Genomic DNA, 20,977 nt, shown 5'->3' with positions numbered 1-20,977 from the left:
GGTGGCTGTAGAACCAAATCTAAGATCCACATAACCAGGATGTTAGGGTGGATTCCCTTACTGGAGAACATACGTGTGTAATTTTGTTTAGTGTGGGGAAGCTGATGAACGATAAGATACCACATGGTCTGTGACAAATCGGGATCAAGGTCGCATGGAGTACAAGAGGACTGGGGACCCTTCACTGCTGCAGCCTTCCTCTCCCTTCACTGTTGTTGTGTGGTGACATTGTCTTCTGCCAGCTCCACAGCCGAGGTCTTGCTTGGATTGCTCTTTGTTTGGAACCTCCCCCTTGACCTCAGCGCCATGGTTGATGCTACTAAGAGTAAAGTGCCAGATAGCTAACCTCCAGATGGCATCACTCTAGGAATCTTAGGAACTTACAAGCCTCATATATTAGCTGAAGATACACAGCAGAATGATACAGGTTATTTGATACCCCTTTCAATTCAGAGGAGCAGACAGTACCATTTTCCTGCATGTGAAACATTTGAGATTTGCACACATGGTGTCATCAGCCATTGTCAACATGTCAAAATCTTAGAACCAGCATCCCAACAACATGCAAGAGTATCTCACAAGACATTGCAGATAACATGGTTAAACACATCTAGAGTTGCAGTAAAAGCTAGCCAGTATCACCATCGAAAAATGAAGTTCCCAAAGGTGTTCGAACCTGATCACTTTTTAATGTTTTATGCCATCACATTACCTGTTCCAAAGTCTGTGCTATAGCCAGTTAAGAGCTGTTTCTCCTAAGCAGGTTTTATTAGCAATAATTTCAATAATTAGCAAACTCTGGGATGTCACTTTTTGGAGGTGATTCAGAAAACTAACTGCTTTTCCCAAAGTCGTTTTAATATCTTGGAAAATTACAATTCACACATGGATACTCCATTTTCAAGGATAAGTTTAGTTATTTAGATATATGGCTGCTATTCCATGGGAAGCATCTCGGGGCACCTTGTTGACAGCTTGAAAGAATTCCAATTTTTGTGTATCATTTACAGTTGCAAGAAAAAGGTTTGTGAACCCATTGCAATTACCTGGTTTTCTGTATAATTACTCATCAAATGTGGTCTGATCTTCATATAAGTCACAGTAATAAACAAACATAATTTGCCTAAACTAATAACACACGAACAATTGTACTACTTCTCATCAACACTGACTACATCATTTAAACAATCGTAATCTAGATACAAAAAAGTATGTGAACCTCTGGGGTAATACCTTCTACAAAAGCTATTTGGAGTCAGGTGTTCCAATCAATGAGATGAAATTGAAGGTGTGAGTTGTAGGGGTGCCCTGTCCTATAAAAAGAGACACCAAGTCAGGTTACTGACGGAGCCTGCTCTTCTCAAGAAATATCTGTTTATGTAAATTATGCCTCAATCAAAACAACTTTCAGAGGACCTTAGAAGAAGAATTGTAGAGATGCATGAAGCTGGAAAAGGCTACGAAAGCGTTTCTAAAGTGTTCATCCGCCAAAACCAAGAGAAGTTGTTTACAAATGGAGGAAGTTCAGTACTGTTGTTACTCACCCTAGCAGTGAGCATCCTACAAAGATTGCAGCAAGAGCACAACGTACAATGCTGAAAGAGATGCAAAAGAACCCAAGGGTAACAGCAAAGGACCTGAAGAAATCTACAGAACTTGCTAAAGTCTCTGTTCACGTGTTCATTATAAGAAAAACACAAAAATGGTGTTCATGGAAGGACACCACGGAAGAAACCTCTGCTCTTCAAAAAAAAAAGCACTGGTATACGTCTCAAGTTTGCAGAAGATCAGCTGGATGTTCCACAATGCTTCTGGGACAATGTTCTGTGGACAGATGAGACAAAAGTTGAACTTTTTTTGGCAGAAGTGCACACTGCTATGTTTGGAGGAAAAAGGGCACTGTACACCAACACAAAAACCTCATCCCAACTGTGAAGCATGGTGAAAGGAACATCATGGTTTGGGGCTGCTTTGCTGCTTCAGGGCCTGGACAGCTTGCAATCATTGAGGGAACAATGAATTCAAAATTGTATGAAAACATTTTACAGGAGAATGTCAGGGTAGCGGCCCATCACCTGAAGCTTAATAGAAGCTGGATGACGCAACAAGATAATGATCAGAAACACAAAAGTAAATTAACAACAGAATGAACTAAAAAGAAAATAAATCATGGTTCGGAATGGCCAAGTCAGAGTCCAGACCTTAACCTAATTGAGGTGCTGTGGTATGACCTGAAGAGGACTGTTCACGCAAGGTATCCCAGAAATATTGATGAAGTGAAACAGTTTTGTATGTTTGAAATTCCTCCTCACCATTGTGCAAGTCTGATCAGCAGCTACAGGAAATGTTTGGTGGGGGTTATTGCTGCTAGAGGAAGCTATACCATTTGTTAAACACAAGGGTTCACATACTTCTCCCAGCCTGGACTGTGAATGATTTAACAATGCGTTCAATAAAGACATGAAAACTACAATTGTTTGCGTGTTATTAGTTTAGGCAGATTGTGTTTGTCTATTATTGTGACTTAGATGAAGATCAGACCACATTTTATGAGTAATTAATGATGAAAACCAGGTAGCTGCAAAGGGTTCGTAAACTTTTTCTTGCAATATATACTTACATGGGAATGACATGGTCACAGTTGGAGAGACATGCACAAGACAGGTTGATCTGGAAAGAGGTTGTTGATGGCCTATGCTCACTTGTGAGTTGAAAGGCAGAAGAAGAAGAAGAGATATCTAATGTAATGGGTCACTTGAAAGGGTACAGGATGACATGATCAGATTGGAAACTCCGAAGTATCCGGCTTTGTTTAATCATTTTGTCCAGGATTATATATTTCTAGAGGCTAATCCTTAATGTTTTACTTCTTCTATGTTGCATTATGAAGTGCATGGTCAGTGTGCTGATGCTTGCATCAAATTAATTAATTGGATTCTGATTTCAAAGCATTTGAGACGAAGAAGCAGATGTCTGGAAATAATGCTAATTTGGCTTCTTACCAATATGAAATAAAATAAATATGAAAATGGTGTTGCACAAAACTAAAAGTTATGTATTTTCAGGAAACATCACAGCTTACAATCAGCACAATACTATCTGTTCAGAATAAAAAATAATGTATGCTATGCATCACACACAAAACATTAGGGTGTTTTTTAATTTACATACATGATTTTGTGATCTATGAAACTGTGAAAAGAAATAATACACCATATGAGGCAGATTGAAAATACCATGGCATTTGTAATAGTTATAGTATGAGGATGATGCTAAAACCATATATTTTATTAACTGTTTATTACAAAGTCCAAGATATGGATTCTGAGCCCATGCTATACAAGTATGTTATGTGCATTCATATACAAATGCATCAGCTGCATAGTTTGAAGAATATTTTGCTGGGATGAATTCCTGACAAATCCAACTTATTGTGCACTTTTGCTTGTTCCAGAATCTATTTTTATGCCTCTAAAAGCATCAACTTAAATTGTAGCCATAGGAATTAACATAATTAAATTGTAGTTAAAATCACCCCTTTGCTAATTGTTTTCCAAACTCGTGTCATGGAAAATAAACTACAAGCTGATGAACAAGTTCCTAACATTTTCTTCTGCAACCAAGTATCATTTTACTCCAAGAATTGCTGGCTTGGTGATTATGAAGCACATCATGGAAACCAGTTGCTCCTCCATAGACTCTGTCTATTCTTCTCGCTCCCTTGATAAAGCAAGCAGCACTTAAATATCCCACCATCCTAGACATTCTCTCTTTTCCTCCTCCTATGGGTCAGGAGACACAAAGGCCTGAAAGCACTTACTAGAAGGCCAAGGACAGCTTCTGTCCCGCAATTACCCAATTATGATAAGATGACTCTTGACCTCACAATATACTGCATTGTGACCATGCACCTTAACTGTCTACATGCAGAGCACTTTCTCTTTTCTGCAACACTTTACTTCATCATCTGTTATTGTTTTACTTTGTACTACCTCAATGCACTGCTGTAATGAATTGGTCTGTATGGATCAGAATCAGAATCAGGTTTATTATCACCAACCTGTGTTGTGAAATTTGTTAACTTAGCAGAAGCAGTTAACGTAATACAGAAGAATAAATAAATCAATCAAATACAGTATATGTATAATGAATAGATTAAAAATCATGCAAAAGCAGAAATAATATATATTACAAAAGTGAGGTAGTGTTCATGGGATCAATGTCCATTTTTTGATTGGATGACAGAGGGGAAGAAGCTGTTCCTGAATCGTTGAGTGTGTGCCTTCAGGCTTCTGTACCTCCTCCCTGATAATAACAGTAAGAAAAGGGCAAGCTCTGGGTGCTGGGGGTCCTTAGTAATGGATGTTATGCAAGATAAGTTTTTCACTATACCTTGATGCATGTGACAATAATAAACCAATTTACCAATACCAGTGATACATCACATGATAGGCTCTTAATGCCCTCAGGGCCAGCATTTTTATATCATCTGCATCATCTACATCTTAATTAGCAATGGCATGCAAAAAAAGACACTGCCAAATTAACAAATTGTACATCCTAATTCTTTTGGACAATGGTGGCAACATTTTCAAGTTGACTCAACAGACATTCAGCTCTCTTATCAGAACAGTGTTCCAAGCTGACAATACTGATCATTTAATTTTCATCATTTCAAATCATTACAGATTTAAGATCTCAGATGCAGGACAAAATGCTGGTTGTAAGATTTGAAAATTTGTATTAATACTTATTCTGAAATTGGTGAAAATTTGAATGCAAGGTCTTTCCATAGACGTTGTCTGACTTGTTGAATGTTTCCCCAACATCTTCTGTTTTTATTTAGAATCTGAATCAGTTTTAATATTACTGACATATGTCGTGAAATTTAACTTCACGACAGTAGTAAAATGCAATACATGATAATAGAACAACAAACTGTGACTTACATTTAAGTGTATGTATATATATATATATATATATATATATATATATATATATATATATATACACACACACAAAAAATAGGAAATAAAAAAGCAATGAGGTAGTGTTCATGGGTTCAATGCCCATTCAGAAATTGGATGATGAAAAAAATCTTACAAATGCTGCCTTTCTATCCATCCAATTATTATTAGTGCTGATACTCCATTCCACAAATGGTCTGATCCAGCTATCTACATAGCTAAAAACACCTTGGTGGAATTCTCAATACTCTGAAAATTGCCCATGACAAGGTTGGCTTCTGTTTCTGGTTATACTAGCAAAAGCCCAATGCCATTATTCCATTTTGTTGCTTGGCTGCCTAATGCTCCTTTTTCTCCCATCCATTATGCTCTGGCTAATGCCTAACAATGTGCAAAACACATAGGCAGGTATAACTGGGTTGCAAACAGCAAACACATGAAAACAAGTGTAATGACCAAAACAGCCATTTCTTACTCTAGTGCCTGGAGGAAACAGGCATGTTGAGGTGGATACAAGCAGGGAAGCAAGCATTTAGCTGGAATTGCCAAAGAAAGCAGGCATTTTACGATTTCCTTACATTACAAAGATAGGTCAAAAGTTGTAAGGAGAACGCAGAATCTGCAGAGAGAGAGAGAGAGAGAGAGAGACAGACACACACACAGAGGTAGAGAGGGAGAGAGGGGAATAAAATGAGTAGAAACAGGTTATTAACTGAGGTAGGAAGAATAGAAAAACAGAATATTATTTAAATGGACAGCATCTATAAAATGCAGCTGTAGAGAGGGATCAGGTTAAACTTGCACATGAAATGCGGAAAATACATGAAATATTTGCCTTATTTTAAGGAGGATAGAGCACAAAAAGAGACGGCTTGCTACCATCCAGTCTAGACCAGTGATTCCAAAAGGGGTGGCAACATGTCTCGAGGGGGCATTAGGGGAAACAGAAGTCATGGGGGGGGGGGGGTGGAAATAAGTGGTACCCTAACTTGAAACACGAGACCTGACTGACCATTAGTAGAGCAGACACTTCCAATAAAAAGGATGAGACAGTGGAACACAGGAAGAACCATAGCTCTGCAGGCAGTGAGCAACTCGCCGTCACAACACGCTTGAAACTCGGTAATCTCATCCGACCTTAACAACCAAAAAGACATTATTGGGAATGCAGAAATTAGTAACCAGGGTGCCCAGCAGTTTCTTTTAATTCGTGGCACGGAACAAGTTCATGCAATTCAACAATTGGTAAGTCAAATAAACTCTCTCAACTTTCTCTATAGATCTACTGAAAACAGGTTGCGCTACAACACAATGCTGGCCGGAACCAAACAGTGAAATAGAGCCAATCAGTAAACTTGCCAACCCCAAGGTTTCCTCTTGAGGTGTTCAAAGTGACCTCAGCTTCATATATGCGATCAAGAACCATCTTTGGGAATTATGAGACCTTGCGTGATTGGTCAATCACACTAAAACGTAGCTTGCTGAACACCAGCTCTATCCTGACTAACATTCAGATTCCAATCTAAATCCTTGTCAACATAATTTTTGCTATTGTGATTGCTTTCATCTTCGGCTTGCTGTTCCTTTGCGTGCTGCTACCATCCTTCCATCTGTGCCAACTCACTGCCCTCGTCAATATCTGATAGGCATTCCCAGTTTGTGTTAATTTTTAATTTTAATTTAGCCCCGTTAAGGATGGATAAAAACATATGGCGCAATCTCTATGAGTCTGAAGGCAGTGAAGCCTGAATTCTAATCCTGCTAAGAAACAGAAACTGCAGAAAGTGTGTCAATACAATGTTAAATACCTGGAGTATGGTTTTATTCCATTGCAGTCAGATTAGCATTACACCGTATGTCTTATTAGTGATACTGTACTGTCTAATGAAGCCATGAAGTCATCAAGGTTGCAGGAACACTTCCGTAAAAGACATCCTGAAAAGGCTACTTAAGGTACTACTCAGCCGCAGAAGATGAAAGAAACGTTTGAAAAGTGTTGCACACTAGAGTCATTTGCCAAGAAAGCTAAAAATTACCATGATAGTGGTCTCATTGCTTCTTATAGCATTTCCAAAATAACAGCACTTCTGATGCCTGCTGTATCAGAAGTGATCAACACTGCTCTCAAAGTGCATATCAGTATTTTAAAATCAATTCCTCTGAGTGATAACTCTATAGCTCATCATATTGATGAAATGAGTGAAGACGCTAAGTATCAACTATGCACAGAGCTACAAAAAAAAAGTTGGGATACAACTGGATGAGTCAACTGTGTGAGACAATGAGGCATTGTTAATGGCATATGTACGGTTTATCAAAAATGGAAAAGTTTATGATGAGATTCTCTTTTGTAAAAAGTTAAAATATATCAATGGAGAATCAACCTACAGTGAGCTCAAAACGTGTATTGAGGATAAAAATATTCTGACTTGGAACATAATTTCTTGTGCAACAGATGGAGCACTATATATGGCAGGTCGTCATGCAGGTTTAGTGGCATTTATGAAAAAGTAAATCCCAAGTCTGTTTGCAATCCATTGTGTAATTCATTGTCAACATCTTGCAGCCAAAAACCTCAGCCAGCAACATTTTTCAAGCATGACTCTTGCAATATCTGCTATCTATAAAATTAAAGCTCATCCATTAAATAGTAGAATATTTTGCCAGTTATGCAAGATAATAATGAAGAGGAATGCTTGCTTCTTCACACTGAAGTGTGTTGGTTGTGAAAAGGCTGCTGCGTTGATCTTTTTGACACTGTGGTTGAACCTTTCCTCAAAGCCAACAAGAGCTTGGGAAACAAGTTTGAACCTCTTAAGTGGAGATGTAGCATACCTAGCCAATCTGTATGACAAAATAAACATTCTAAATATGAAACTGCAGGGTGAGAATTTCAATTTAATCCATGCAAAAAGTGTAGTGTCCAATTTTATTGGAAAATTGGAAACATATAAGCAAAGCATTGGGAGACGAATGTTCTGTTTCCCTGCATACAAAATATGGCACTCTGTTACATAAACGGTGATATGCAAGAGTACTATTTACACCTGCAGACACTGAAAAAGGATTTTCAGAATCAATTCAAGAATTTAAGTACACTGTCCAGAACTTCCAGATGATTCAAAGATTTGAATGATCTGGAAATTCTGCACTGAGTAATGAACTCCTTTCGTAGCAAGGTGGAAAAACAGGAAGAGAACTTGCAAGAAGAATTATCAAAATTTGGTATGATGAAGAAGCAAAACTGCTTATCAAAACTGTTGGCTCTTGTGGTATGTGGCTACACCGTCATATGAAGTTTCCTGGTCTTGGGCGAAGAGCCAAACTACTCTTTATTGCATTTCCATGTGTACCTTTTCTCTGGCTGTTGAATTTAGTGTTCAGATTAATATAATCCTGGGAGCTTAGTCTGACTCTATGTATCAACCATCAAGGTTCAGAAATTAAATCACCTGGTGCTATACCAGTACCACACCATTAAACCTGTATTTACCTGGAAATGAAATGCAATAATAATCATTTGTAAGCCATGATCTTATCTAACCTTTGCACATTTTTTGTGTCAGACTTGGCTTTCCACAGGCAATGCTCATTTTGGAGCATTGAAATAAATTCAAGTAGATTGAGGAGAGCCTAAATGTTGCACACTCCATGATAGCATAGTGATTAGCCTGATACCATTATAGCACAGAGTGTTGGAGTTCAGAGTTCAATTCCGGCACTATCTGTAATGAGTTTATATGCTCTCCCCACAACGGTGTGGGTTTCCTCCTTCAGTCTAAAGTCAGTTAGTAGAAGACAACAGTTAAATTGTCCTGTGATTAGGTAAGCGTTAAGTAGGTGGGCTGTTGGGAAGCATGGCTTGTTGGTCCGGACGAGTCCGTTCCACTCTGCATCACCAAATAAATAAATAAATAAAATCTTACAGTGAAGCACTTGCTTGTTATTCCACCAAGGCTTCTTTACTTACTGTTGATTATTTATATTCTGTCCTAATTTCTGATCTCTGTGCTAGGTCCTAAGTTCTGAATTTCCCCCTACACTTCAATTCTCTGGTTCCCTTCTACCATATGATCAATGCCCCTTTGATTTCATACTGACCATAAAAGGAAACAGTGAGTTTACATATTCAACCGTTTTGACCAAATGTCTGTATCTGAGAATGGGCTTCTACAGTCCTATCAATGCATGCATCTACATCTTCAGTCAATGATAGATCAAATGAATAAGCCTGTTATTTTTCTATCAACACACTTAATTTGTTCAGCTTGGGCTGTTACACAAGTAGTTTAATGAGTTACTGACTTGGCAGGAGTCCACATTGTCACTTTGTTGACCTGGAAAACATCTATATTAATAAAAGAAATTTTTTTGAAAATCAAAATATCAACCAAACCAATTAGGGTTTCATGTAGAGCATTGTACCTCTCTCTCATCCATGTGCAGCCACTGTTTGGGGTCTTCCTCTGCTGCCAAAAAGGCTATCAAATCCAAAGCTGTGAGACGAGTCTGACGTCTGGAGGATACAAAGATCAGCACAGGCTTGGATGGAGAATGGCTCCGAATGGCTGTTAAGAAAAATAACTATTTGTAAATGCTTGACATCTAGTGACTTACTGGTGCCTTAGGAACAGCTGTGTTGATCAGTCCAACATAGATTTATTGTTCATTAGTGTTTAGTACTTTGCTATTGTCAGGCTGTAATTAATCAGAAGTGACAAGTCTGCCCTCTTCCGCAAATCAATACACACATTTATGTCATATAGCTAATAAGCTTAGCCATATAACTGTAATTAGTCTGACCTAAAATAATGTGCAAGTGTTAACAATGATAACATAACAGTTAAACTTTGAGAATTTATTTTTCCAGCTATTACTCCATCAATAGGAAGTGTACTCTCAAAGGAATTAATAACCACTTGTTAGTGAAATGAGATAAGCATGTCATATTTCATTTTTAAGACTTCACTTCTATATTTCAATATTGTGCTTTGCTAAGCTGAGAACATACAGTCCAGCCAGGTTTGTGGTTATTATGGGAAATTTTGTCGCTCATTTTTGGCAGTGCAATGGAGAACTCCAACAACAAAGGTCAGAGGAAAGCATCACTTGGAAATTGTGGCTCTTTACTCAAATATTTGATTTAAGGCATATTTGATATAAGTTGAACTTCAAACAATTTGTAAAAAGCAGGTGTGGATAACAAGCACAACAGATCTCTCACCATGAAAGAATGGTTATAGCAAACAACAAGACCATACATTCCACTATGTACATGCCAGCACACTACAGTACTACAGCAACTGAATTGGAGCCCCTTCTCCATAGCCTTGCAAATATACATCACCAATATACTTATCTAATTCCCTCACAAAGGTCATGCTACAACCTGTCTCCAGTATATTGGCAGGAGATGCATTCCAGATTCATTTCTGTATTTGATAACTATGTCTGTCAAGCAGTGGTGCTATTTTCCTTTTTAATTAAGAGCGTGCATGTAAAAGGAAACTTCTGACTTCTAGACAGATATGAGATATTGCACACTTTCAGTGCTAAGTAATTCAATTTAGACTTATTTTAGGAACACAATAAAATAATTACAGTATAATTAAATGTTACCAGCTATGGATTATTTTTGTAAAAGTTAATTTACATTCTCATACTTGAAGCAATTTAAAATTTCTAATACAATGACTATGCACAAAGTTCTTTTCATATTTTGCAATCAATATCTATTCAAGTACATAACATTGGTAAACATCATCTACTATTAAAAGGAAAAATTATCATAGAACTGTTGACTTTTAAGACCATAAGACAAAGGAGCAGAAGTCGGCCATTCGGCCCGTAGAGTCTGCTTCGCCATTTTATCATGAGCTAATCCATTCTCCCATTTAGTCCCACTCCCCCGCCTTCTCACCATAACCTTTGATGCCCTGGCTACTCAGATACCTATCAATCTCTGCCTTAAATACACCCAAAGACTTGGCCTCCACTACTGCCCGTGGCAACAAATTCCATAGATTCACCACCCTCTGACTAAAAAAATTTCTTCGCCTTTCTGTTCTGAATGGGCGCCCTTCAATCCTTAAGTCATGCCCTCTCGTACTAGACTCCGCCATCATGGGAAACAACTTTGCCACATCCACTCTGTCCATGCCTTTCAACATTCGAAATGTTTCTATGAGGTCTCCCCTCATTCTTCTAAACTCCAAGGAATACAGTCCAAGAGTGGACAAACGTTCCTCATATGTTAACCCTCTCATTCCTGGAATCATACCAGTGAATCTTCTCTGTACCCTCTCCAATGTCAGCACATCCTTTCTTAAATAAGGAGATCAAAACTGCCCACAGTACTCCAAGTGAGGTCTCCCCAGCGCCTTATAGAGCCTCAACATCACATCCCTGCTCCTATACTCTATTCCTCTAGAAATGAATGCCAACATTTCATTCGCCTTCTTCACTACTGACTCAAACTGGAGGTTAACCTTACGGGTATCCTGTACAAGGACTCCCAAGTCCCGTTGCATCTCAGAACTTTGAATTCTTTCCCCATTTAAATAATAGTCAGCCCGTTTATTTCTTCTGCCAAAGTGCATAACCATACACTTTCCAATATTGTATTTCATTTGCCACTTCTTTGCCCATTCTTCCAATCTATCCAAGTCTCTCTGCAGACTCTCTGTTTCCTCAGCACTGCTGGCCCCTCCACCTATCTTCGTATCGTCAGCAAACTTAGCCACAAAGCCATCTATTTCATAATCCAAATCGTTGATGTACAATGTAAAAAGAAGCGGCCGCAACACGGACCCCTGTGGAACACCACTGGTAATCGGCAGCCAACCAGAATAGGATCCCTTTATTCCCACTCTCTGTTTCCTGCCAATCAGCCAACGCTCTATCCACGTATGTAACTTTCCCGTAATTCCATGGGCTCTTATCTTGTTAAGTAGCTTCATGTGTGGCACCTTGTCAAATGCCTTCTGAAAGTCCAAATATACAACATCCACAGCATCTCCCTTGTCTAGCCTACTGGTAACTTCCTCAAAAAATTGTAATAGGTTTGTCAGGCAGGATTTTCCTTCAAGGAATCCATGCTGAGTTCTGCCTATCTTGTCATATGCCTCCAGGTACTTTGTAACCTCATCCTTGACAATCGACTCCAACAACTTCCCAACCACTGATGTCAAGCTAACAGGTCTATAATTTCCTTTTTGCTTCCTTGCCCCTTTCTTAAATAGCGGAGTGACATTTGCAAACTTCCAGTCCTCCGGAACCATGCCAGAATCTATCGACTTTTGAAAGATCATCTCTAATGCCTCCGCAATCTCCACAGCTACTTCCTTCAGAACAGGCGGGTGCATTCCATCTGGTCTGGGAGATTTATCAACCTTTAGACTATTCAGCTTCCTGAGTACTTTCTCTGTCGTAATTGTGACTGCGCACACTTCTCTTCCCTGCCACCCTTGAGTGTCCAGTATACTGCTGATGTCTTCCTCAGTGAAGACTGATGCAAAATACTTGTTCAGTTCCTCCGCCATCTCCTTATCTCCCATTACAATTTCTCCAGATTCATTTTCTATCGGTCCTATATCTACTTTCACCTGTCTTTTACTCTTTATATACTTGAAAAAGCTTTTAGTATCCTCTTTGATATTATTTGTAGCTTCCTTTCATAGTTAATCTTTTCCCTCTTAATGACCTTCCTAGTTTCCTTTTGTAAGGTTTTAAAAACGTCCCAATCCTCTGTCTTCCCACTAATTTTTGCATCCTTGTATGCCCTCTCCTTTGCTTTAACTTTGGCTTTGACTTCTCTTGTCAACCACGGTTGCATCCTTTTTCCATTCAAAAATTTCATCTTTCTTGGAATGTACCTTGCACCTTCCTCTCTTCTCGCATAAACTCCAGCCACTGCTGCTCTGCCGTCTTTCTCACCAGTGTCCCTTTCCAGTCAACTTTGGCCAGTTCCTCTCTCATGCCACTGTAATTTCCTTTACTCCACTGAAATACCGACACATCAGATTTTGGCTTCTCTTTTTCAAATTTAACAGTGAACTCAATCATGTTATGATCATTGGCTCCTAAGGGTTCCTTCACCTCAATCTCTCTAATCACCTCCGGTTCATTACACAATACCCAATCCAGTACAGCCGATACCCTAGTGGGCTCAACAACAAGCTGTTCTAAAAAGCCATCTCGCAGACATTCTACAAATTCTCTCTCTTGAGATCCAGTGCCAACCTGATTTTCCCAATCCACTCGCATGTTAAAATCCCCCATAATTATCATAACACTGCCCTTCTGACAAGATAGATAGAACTGAGGAACAGTAAGGGCAAAAAGACCCTAATAGGTGTTATCTACAGGCCCCCAATCAGTAGCATGGATATTGGGTTCAAGTTGAATAGGGAGTTAACAATGGCATGTGGCAAAGGAAATGTTGCAGTAGTTATGGGGGATTTCAACATGCAGGTGAACTGGGAAAATCAGGTTGGTACTGGACCCCAGGATAGGAAGTTTGAAGAGTGCCTACGGGATACATTTTTGGAGCAGCTTGTACGAGAGCTGACCAGGGATAAGGCTATTCTGGATTTAGTGTTGTGTAATGAACAGGATTTGATAAGTGATTTTGAAGTAAAGCAGCCATTAGGAGGTAGTGACCATAATATGATAAGTTTTTATCTGCAAGTTGGGAGGGATAAGGGCAGATCAGAAGTGTCAGTATTGCAGTTGAACAAAGGAGACTATGGAACCATGAGGGAGGAGCTGGCCAAATTTGACTGGTTGGATATCCTAGCAGAAAAGACAGTGGAACAGCAATGGCAGGTATTCTTGGGAATAATGCACAAGGTGCAAAATCAGTTCATCCCCCGGAGAAGGAAGGATTCAAAGGGGGGAAAGTGGCCACAGTGGTTGACGAAGGAAGTCAGAGATAGCATAGCATTAAAAAAAGTATAACAGAGCTAAGGTGAGTGGGAAGACGGATGATTGGGAAATTTTTAAGGAGCAACAGAACTTAACTAAAAAGGCAACACGGGGAGAAAAAATGAGGTATGAATGCAAGCTAGCTAAGAATATAAAGGAGGATAGCAAAAGTTTTTTTAGGTATGTGAAGGGAAGGAAGATAGTTAAGAACAATGTTGGGCCCTTGAAGAATGAATTGGGAGAAATTGTTATGGGAAACAGAGAAATGTCAGACGAATTTAATAAGTACTTTGGATCTGTCTTCACTAGGGAAGACACAAGCAATCTCCCAGATGTATGGATGGGCCAAGGACATAGGGTAACAGAGGAACTGAAACAGATTGACATTAGGAAGGAAACGGTGATGAGTAGACTGATGGGACTGAAGGCTAACAAATCCCCAGGTCCAGATGGTCTGCATCCTAGGGTACTAAAGGAGGTGGCTCTGAAATTGCGGATGCATTGGTGATCATTTTCCAATGTTCCTTAGATTCAGGATCAGTTCCTGAGGATTGGCGAATGGCTAATGTTATCCCACTTTTTAAGAAAGGAGGGAGGGAGAAAACAGAGAACTATCGCCCTGTTAGCCTAACAACAGTAGTGGGGAAGATGCTAGAGTCCATTATTAAAGATGAAATAGTGGCATATCTTGATAGCAGTGATAAGATTGGGCCGAGCCAGCATGGATTTACCAAGGGCAAATCACGCTTGACTAATCTTTTGGAGTTTTTCGAGGATGTAACCAGGAAGATAGACGCGGGAGATCCAGTGGATGTGGTGTACCTTGACTTTCAGAAGGCATTTGATAAGGTACCACATAGGAGATTGGTGGGTAAAATCAGAGCTATGGCATTGGGGGGAGGATATTGACATGGATAGAAAACTGGTTGGCAGATAGAAAGCAAAGGGTAGCAGTGAATGGGTGTTTCTCGGAATGGCAGGTGGTGACTAGTGGGGTGCCACAGGGCTCAGCATTGGGACCACAGCTGCTTACGATTTACGTCAATGATTTAGAGGAAGGCATTGTGAATAACATCAGCAAGTTTGCTGATGATATTAAGCTGGGTGGCAGTGTGACATGTGATGAGGATGTTAGGAGAATTCAAGGTGACTTGGATAGGCTGGGTGAGTGGGCAGAAACTTGGCAGATGGCATTTAATGTGAATAAGTGTGAGGTTATTCACTTTGGGAGCAAGAACAGGAACGCAGATTATTATCTGAACGGTGTGGAGTTAGGTAAGGGAGACATACAAAGAGATCTAGGAGTACTTGTTCGCTAGTCTCTGAAGGTGAATGAGCAAGTGCAGCAGGCAGTGAAGAAGGCTAGTGGAATGTTGGCCTTTATTACAAAGGGAATTGAGTACAAGAGCAAGGAAATCCTTTTGTATATGTACAGGGCCCTGGTGAGACCACACCTGGAGTATTGTGTGCAGTTTTGGTCTCCAGGGTTAAGGAAGGACATCCTGGCTGTGGAGGAGGTGCAGCGTAGGTTCACTAGGTTAATCCTGGGATGTCTGGACTGTCTTACGCAGAGAGGTTAGAGAGACTGTGCTTGTACACGCTGGAATTAAGGAGATTGAGGGGGGATCTGATTGAGACATATAAGATTATTAAGGGATTGGACAAGATAGAGGCAGGAAATATGTTCCAGATGCTGGGAGAGTCCAGTACCAGAGGGCATGGTTTAAGAATAAGGGGTAGGTCATTTAGGACAGAGTTGAGGAGGAACTTCTTCCCCCAGAGAGTTGTGGAGGTGTGGAACGCGCTGCCTCAGAAGGCAGTGGAGGCCAATTCTCTGGATGCTTTCAAGAAGGAGCTAGATAGGTATCTTATGGATAGGGGAATCAAGGGCTATGGGGACAAGGCAGGAACCGGATATTGATAGTAGATGATCAGCCATGATCTCAGAATGGCGGTGCAGGCTCAAAGGGCTGAATGGTCTACTTCTGCACCTATTGTCTATTGTCTAAGCCTTTTCTATTTCCTGTTGTAATTTGTAGTCCACATCTCTGCAGCTGTTTGGAGGCCTATAAATAACTGCCATCAGGATTCCTTTACCGCTGCGATTTCTTAGCTCAACCCATAAAGATTCTGCACCTTCCTATCCTATATCAGCTCTTTCTAATGATTTAATATCATTTCTTACCAATAAAGCCACACCTCCCCCTCTGCCTACCTTCCTATCCTTCCGACACACTGTGTATCCTTGGACATTCTCAGTGATGGCCAGAATATCATACCTGCCAATCTGTAGCTGTACGACAAGATCACCCACCTTATTCCTTATGCTGCGTGCATTTAAGTATAACACCTTAAGACCAGTATTTGGTACTTTTCGCTTTGATTTCACTGCAACTTTATTGCACTGTAACTCATCCCAATGGCTACAAATTTGCCCCATCACCTGCCTGTCTTTCCTGACATCTTTACTGCTCACTATCTTAGATTTATTCCTGTTTTCCCCTTCCTCCGCTCTGTCATTCCAGTTCCCGTACCCCTGCCAAATTAGTTTAAACCCTCCCCAACAGCTCTATTGAACTTTCCTGCCAGGATATCGGTCCCCTTCGGGTTCAGGTGTAACCTGTCCTTTTTGAACAGCTCATACTTCCCCCAGAAGAGATCCCAATTATCCAAGAATCTGAAGCCCTGCCCCCTGCACCAGTCTCTCAGCCACGCATTCATCTGCCTGATCCTACTATTCTTGCCCTCGCTAGCACGTGGCACAGCTAGCAATCCTGAGATTACTACCCTGGAGGTCCTGCTTCTCAGCTTCCTTCCTAACTCCCAGAAATCTCTCTTCAGGACCTCCTCCTTTGTCCTATCCATGTCTTACTTTTGAAGTGTTGCTTTTAATTTCTAGTCTTATCAGAAGCTGACGAATTCATGGTCAGTTAAAACTGCAGCACAGTACAATATAGCACTTAGTGGTTCACAATGATATGCAGTTTAGCTGAACAGAAACAGATAGATTTAGACTCATAAAATCAAGGAGCAGAAATAGGCCATTCAGCCCATTGCGTATGATCCACCAATCATGACTGATTTATTTTCCCTCTCAACATCATTCTCCTGCCTTTTCCCACAACTTTGAACACTTTTACTGATCAAGAACCTATCAACCTCCACTTTAAATATACAAAATGACTTGACCTCCACAACCAACTGCGGCAATGAATTCCATATATTTACCACACTTTGGTGAAAGAAATCCCTCCTCATCTCTGCTCTACAGTGACATTTTCTGTTCTAAAACTGTGCTCTCTCATCTTAGACTCTCTCAGTAATGGAAACCTATTCTCTTTGTCCACTCTATCTAGGCCTTTCAATATTTTGTAGATTTCATTGAGGTTCCCCCTCCTTCTTCTAACCTCCAGCGAATACAGGCCCAGAGCCATCAAACATGCCTCATACATTAACCTGTTCATTACCGCCACTCCAGAGAAAACAACCCAAGTTTGTCTAACATTTCTTGAGAACTGGTTGACACTCTCATATCTTAGTACTCTGACACTAGAAGAGCTATCAATGCAATCCCTATACAGATTCACTACCTTCTGGCTTAAGAAATGTCCTCTTGATCTCTGTTTGAAATGGATGCTCATCTATTCTGAGGCTATGCCCCCTGGTCCCAAACACCCCATTATAGGAAACATCCTCCCCACTTCCACTCTATCTCGGCCTTTCAATATTCAGTAGGTTTCAATGAAATCCCCTCTCATTCTTCTAAATTCCAGCAAGTACAGGCCCAGAATGATCAAACGCTATGCCTATATTAACCTGTTCATTTCCAGAATCATTCTTGTGAACCTCCTCTGTACCCTCTCTAAGGCCAGTACACCTTTTCTTAGATATGGGCCCAAAACTGTGATCTGACCAATGCCTTATAAAGCCTCAGCATGGAATCCTTGCTCTTACTTAAGGAGAGATTACACATTTCAAAAGATTCCTCTTGATTTTTAAATTTAACAATTCACCTTGGAATGTTGGTTTGTTCATAGTGGCCATGCGAGGGCAGTAATGCTGGCCCGGGAAGCCTTGAATGTGCACTTCAAGAGGAACTGGACGAACGGAAGGTCTGAAGTTAAATAATCCATTCTAAATTAAATATAAAAATAAACCATATTATTTAAACATACCTCAAAGCATTATCATTTTGTTTCATCATTCTGTCTACCTTAAGAGTGAATGATACCTTGCCATTTAATGTAAAATAAAAAGAATGATATACCATAACGACAATTTGTCTTTCCTTCAAAGCTAGTTCACAAAAAAAGTAGGATAATGCATTGTATATTCTATGCTGGAAGGGCAGTTCTGATGCAAGGTTAATAAGGTGGAATAGTGACTTTGTTTCTCTCTCCAGAGAAGCTACCAGATCGACTGTACTTCATGCATTTTATTTTATTTCAGGACGTCCCTTCAGGACTGAGAGATTCAATACCTTGGGAAGCATATGCAGTATTATAGTTGCCAGCCAGATCTATAGATTCATCAGGGATATTGGAGAAGAAGAAAAAAACACTCATGGTTGTTGCTGCTCATTTCTATCAAGGGGCTAATACTTGTACACCTGTGTGTATATATGCATTGTGTGCAGACATATACAGTACCAGGTGACAAACGTAAAAGTCTATTGGGATTAACCTTACAGACAAATGCTCTTCTAGACTCATGCACAAATATGTTGATTACTTGCAGAGAGCAATGCAGTAGTGTCAGACGTGGAGAGGAAAAGCAGCAAAGAAACTGGAACAATTTTTGCAAGCTCCAAAGTAATTATCCATAAAGTAAAAGTTCATCATACAATACTGCACATCATTTAAAAGGAAAAATGGGACACAATCTGTATCTTTAGTAGGTATAAATTCATCAGTAACTGAATGAACTTACTCCTATAAATGCAATGAATTATTACACAAAATAAGTAACGACATTTTCTCCTCAAGTATTGAGCTTTTACTCTAGCCAGAATTTAAGAGCTTTACAGAAACAACTGAAAAAAAAAGGACTGAATCCTGGGGAAGAAATGGATAGGGAGTTCAAACTTCAGGATCATCTGCAATGTTAGAAATATGCACTGCAAGAAACTCACACAGGACTGATCATTTAATGCTTGATTTTTTGTAGGAATTGGGAGCTAATGCAAGTAGTGATGACAGTCATGATGGGCAAGCAGGGCAATATGCAGATAATTGGAATTTTAGCAAGGTGACATATGGAGATTGAATGAAATCAATTTTAGAGTTATTAAAACATTAAGTAAAAGTTTTGATAGAAAAATGGCTGAAGTCAGAGAATGACTAGAGTTTTATGTACTTGCTATTTTCAGATCCCACAGATGCATCAATCTAGGTGCATTAATAGGCTTGTCGTGTAAAAAAAATTATAAAAGCTGTGTCATCTTGTAATCACTAGTCTCTATAAGCATGTCCTTAGTATATCCTACTATATTTTCGTACTAAGAAAAAAATTAATGTTGCAGGAGCTTCAAAATGACAGAAGGCAATATAGTATTAAATATGAAATGAGTTATAGAGCTTTGTTTAATGATACAAGTGGTTATTCAAATGCGCATTGTTACTGCTCATTGAAATTCACCATCAGCTGTGTAGACAAAAGGCAAATCCTTTCATCACTGTCAGTTGTAGCTTACAAACTGCTGACTGGATTCTGCAATGTACGATTAAATAGTATGTGCTTCCGAAGTGCATAGACACAAATAATCCATTTGGTATCAACCCATTATCTACAATTACTCCTCATGGTCTAATTATTTTCCTTACCTGTTGGATACCCAACCAGTCAGCCAAATCCTTTGCATTTGCTAGTGCAGTGGAGAGTCCTACTATCCTGACAGGGTTTTCAGTGTGCGAAGAGATGAAGTTAGTTCTGGACACAATTACTTCTAGCACAGGACCTCTTTCATCCCCTGCAAATAAACACAATACATTGCTTTTAAATATTAATCTTGCTTAACAAGAAAGACATAAAATCGTTTTAGATCTGAGACAGGAAGTTCAATACACGACACAGAATAACAAATTTTGCAATGTGCATAATGCATATTATTTATGAAACTAAACCATAAGACATAGGAGCAGAATTACACCATTCAGTCCATTGAGTCTGCTCTATCATGACTAATTTATTGTCCCCTCAATACCTTTATCATGCCTTTTCTCTGTAACCTTTGATGCTTTGACTAATGAAAAATGAAACAACCTCCTCTTTAAATCTACTCAATGATTTGACCTCCACAGCCGTCCGTGTCAAAGAATTCCACCGATTCACCATCCTCTGACAAAAGAAATTCTTCCTTCATGTTTCATCTTCTTATGGCATTTTTAGTTGATTTCCATTGTTTTTAAAATTTTTCTCCAATCCTCTAATTTCCCATTAATTTTGCTATATTACATTTTTATGTTGCCTCTGATTTCCCCTTTCACCCACAATTGCCTCATCCTCCTTTTAGAATAGTTTTCAGCTTTGGGATGTGTATATCCTGTGCCTTCCAAATTGTCTCCAGAAACTCCAGCCATTGCTGTTCTGCCATTATCCCTGATAGTGTCCCTTTCCAGTAAATTTTGGTCAGCTCCTCTCTCATGCCTCTGTAATTCTCGTTACTCCACTGTAATAATGATACATCTGACTTTATCTTCACCAGGATGAATTCTGTCATATTATAATCATTGCTGCCTAAGGACTTCTTTACGTTAAGCTCCCTGGTTCCTTAAGTTTGGGGGTGGTAATGGGGTCAAGCTCCCACTACCTATTAAATGCTCCAAATGGCCTCTGACAACCAAGTCCAGCACCTGTCCTTCACATGTGGCTTAGCTTCTAAGCCCGGCAGAACCATTTCTACTGACAGGAGAAGGGGAAAAGGTGCTGAATTATACTCTTTCTTAATTCTTCAGATCCCAGAAAGAAAGGTTTTCTCCTTTGTTTCCTAAGTAGTAAAACTGGATTTGTACCCCACTATGTATTTAAACCCAGTGCCTGGGGCTTAATTCTGGGTCATCTCAGTGAGGAAAATAATTTTCAAGCAC

At 39.6% G+C, this 20,977-nt stretch overlaps 1 protein-coding gene across 1 annotated transcript in view; it reads right to left on the bottom strand.

The window, feature by feature from the left end:
- Positions 1–20,977, bottom strand: part of ascc3 (activating signal cointegrator 1 complex subunit 3) — a 399,975-nt gene that overhangs the window by 121,451 nt on the left and 257,547 nt on the right. Inside the window, exons 28-30 of the mRNA XM_063040308.1 lie at positions 19,715–19,860; positions 17,906–18,026; positions 9,393–9,535 (exon numbers count right to left, since the gene is read on the bottom strand). Of these exons, the coding sequence (XP_062896378.1) occupies positions 9,393–9,535; positions 17,906–18,026; positions 19,715–19,860 (410 nt within the window). The remainder of the gene's footprint in view (positions 1–9,392; positions 9,536–17,905; positions 18,027–19,714; positions 19,861–20,977) is intronic.

Source organism: Mobula hypostoma, chromosome 2 (assembly GCF_963921235.1).
Source record: "Mobula hypostoma chromosome 2, sMobHyp1.1, whole genome shotgun sequence".
Taxonomy (NCBI): Eukaryota; Metazoa; Chordata; class Chondrichthyes; order Myliobatiformes; family Myliobatidae; genus Mobula; species Mobula hypostoma.
Note: the sequence above shows the minus strand (reverse complement) of the source record. Positions and strands in the feature narration are given on the sequence as shown.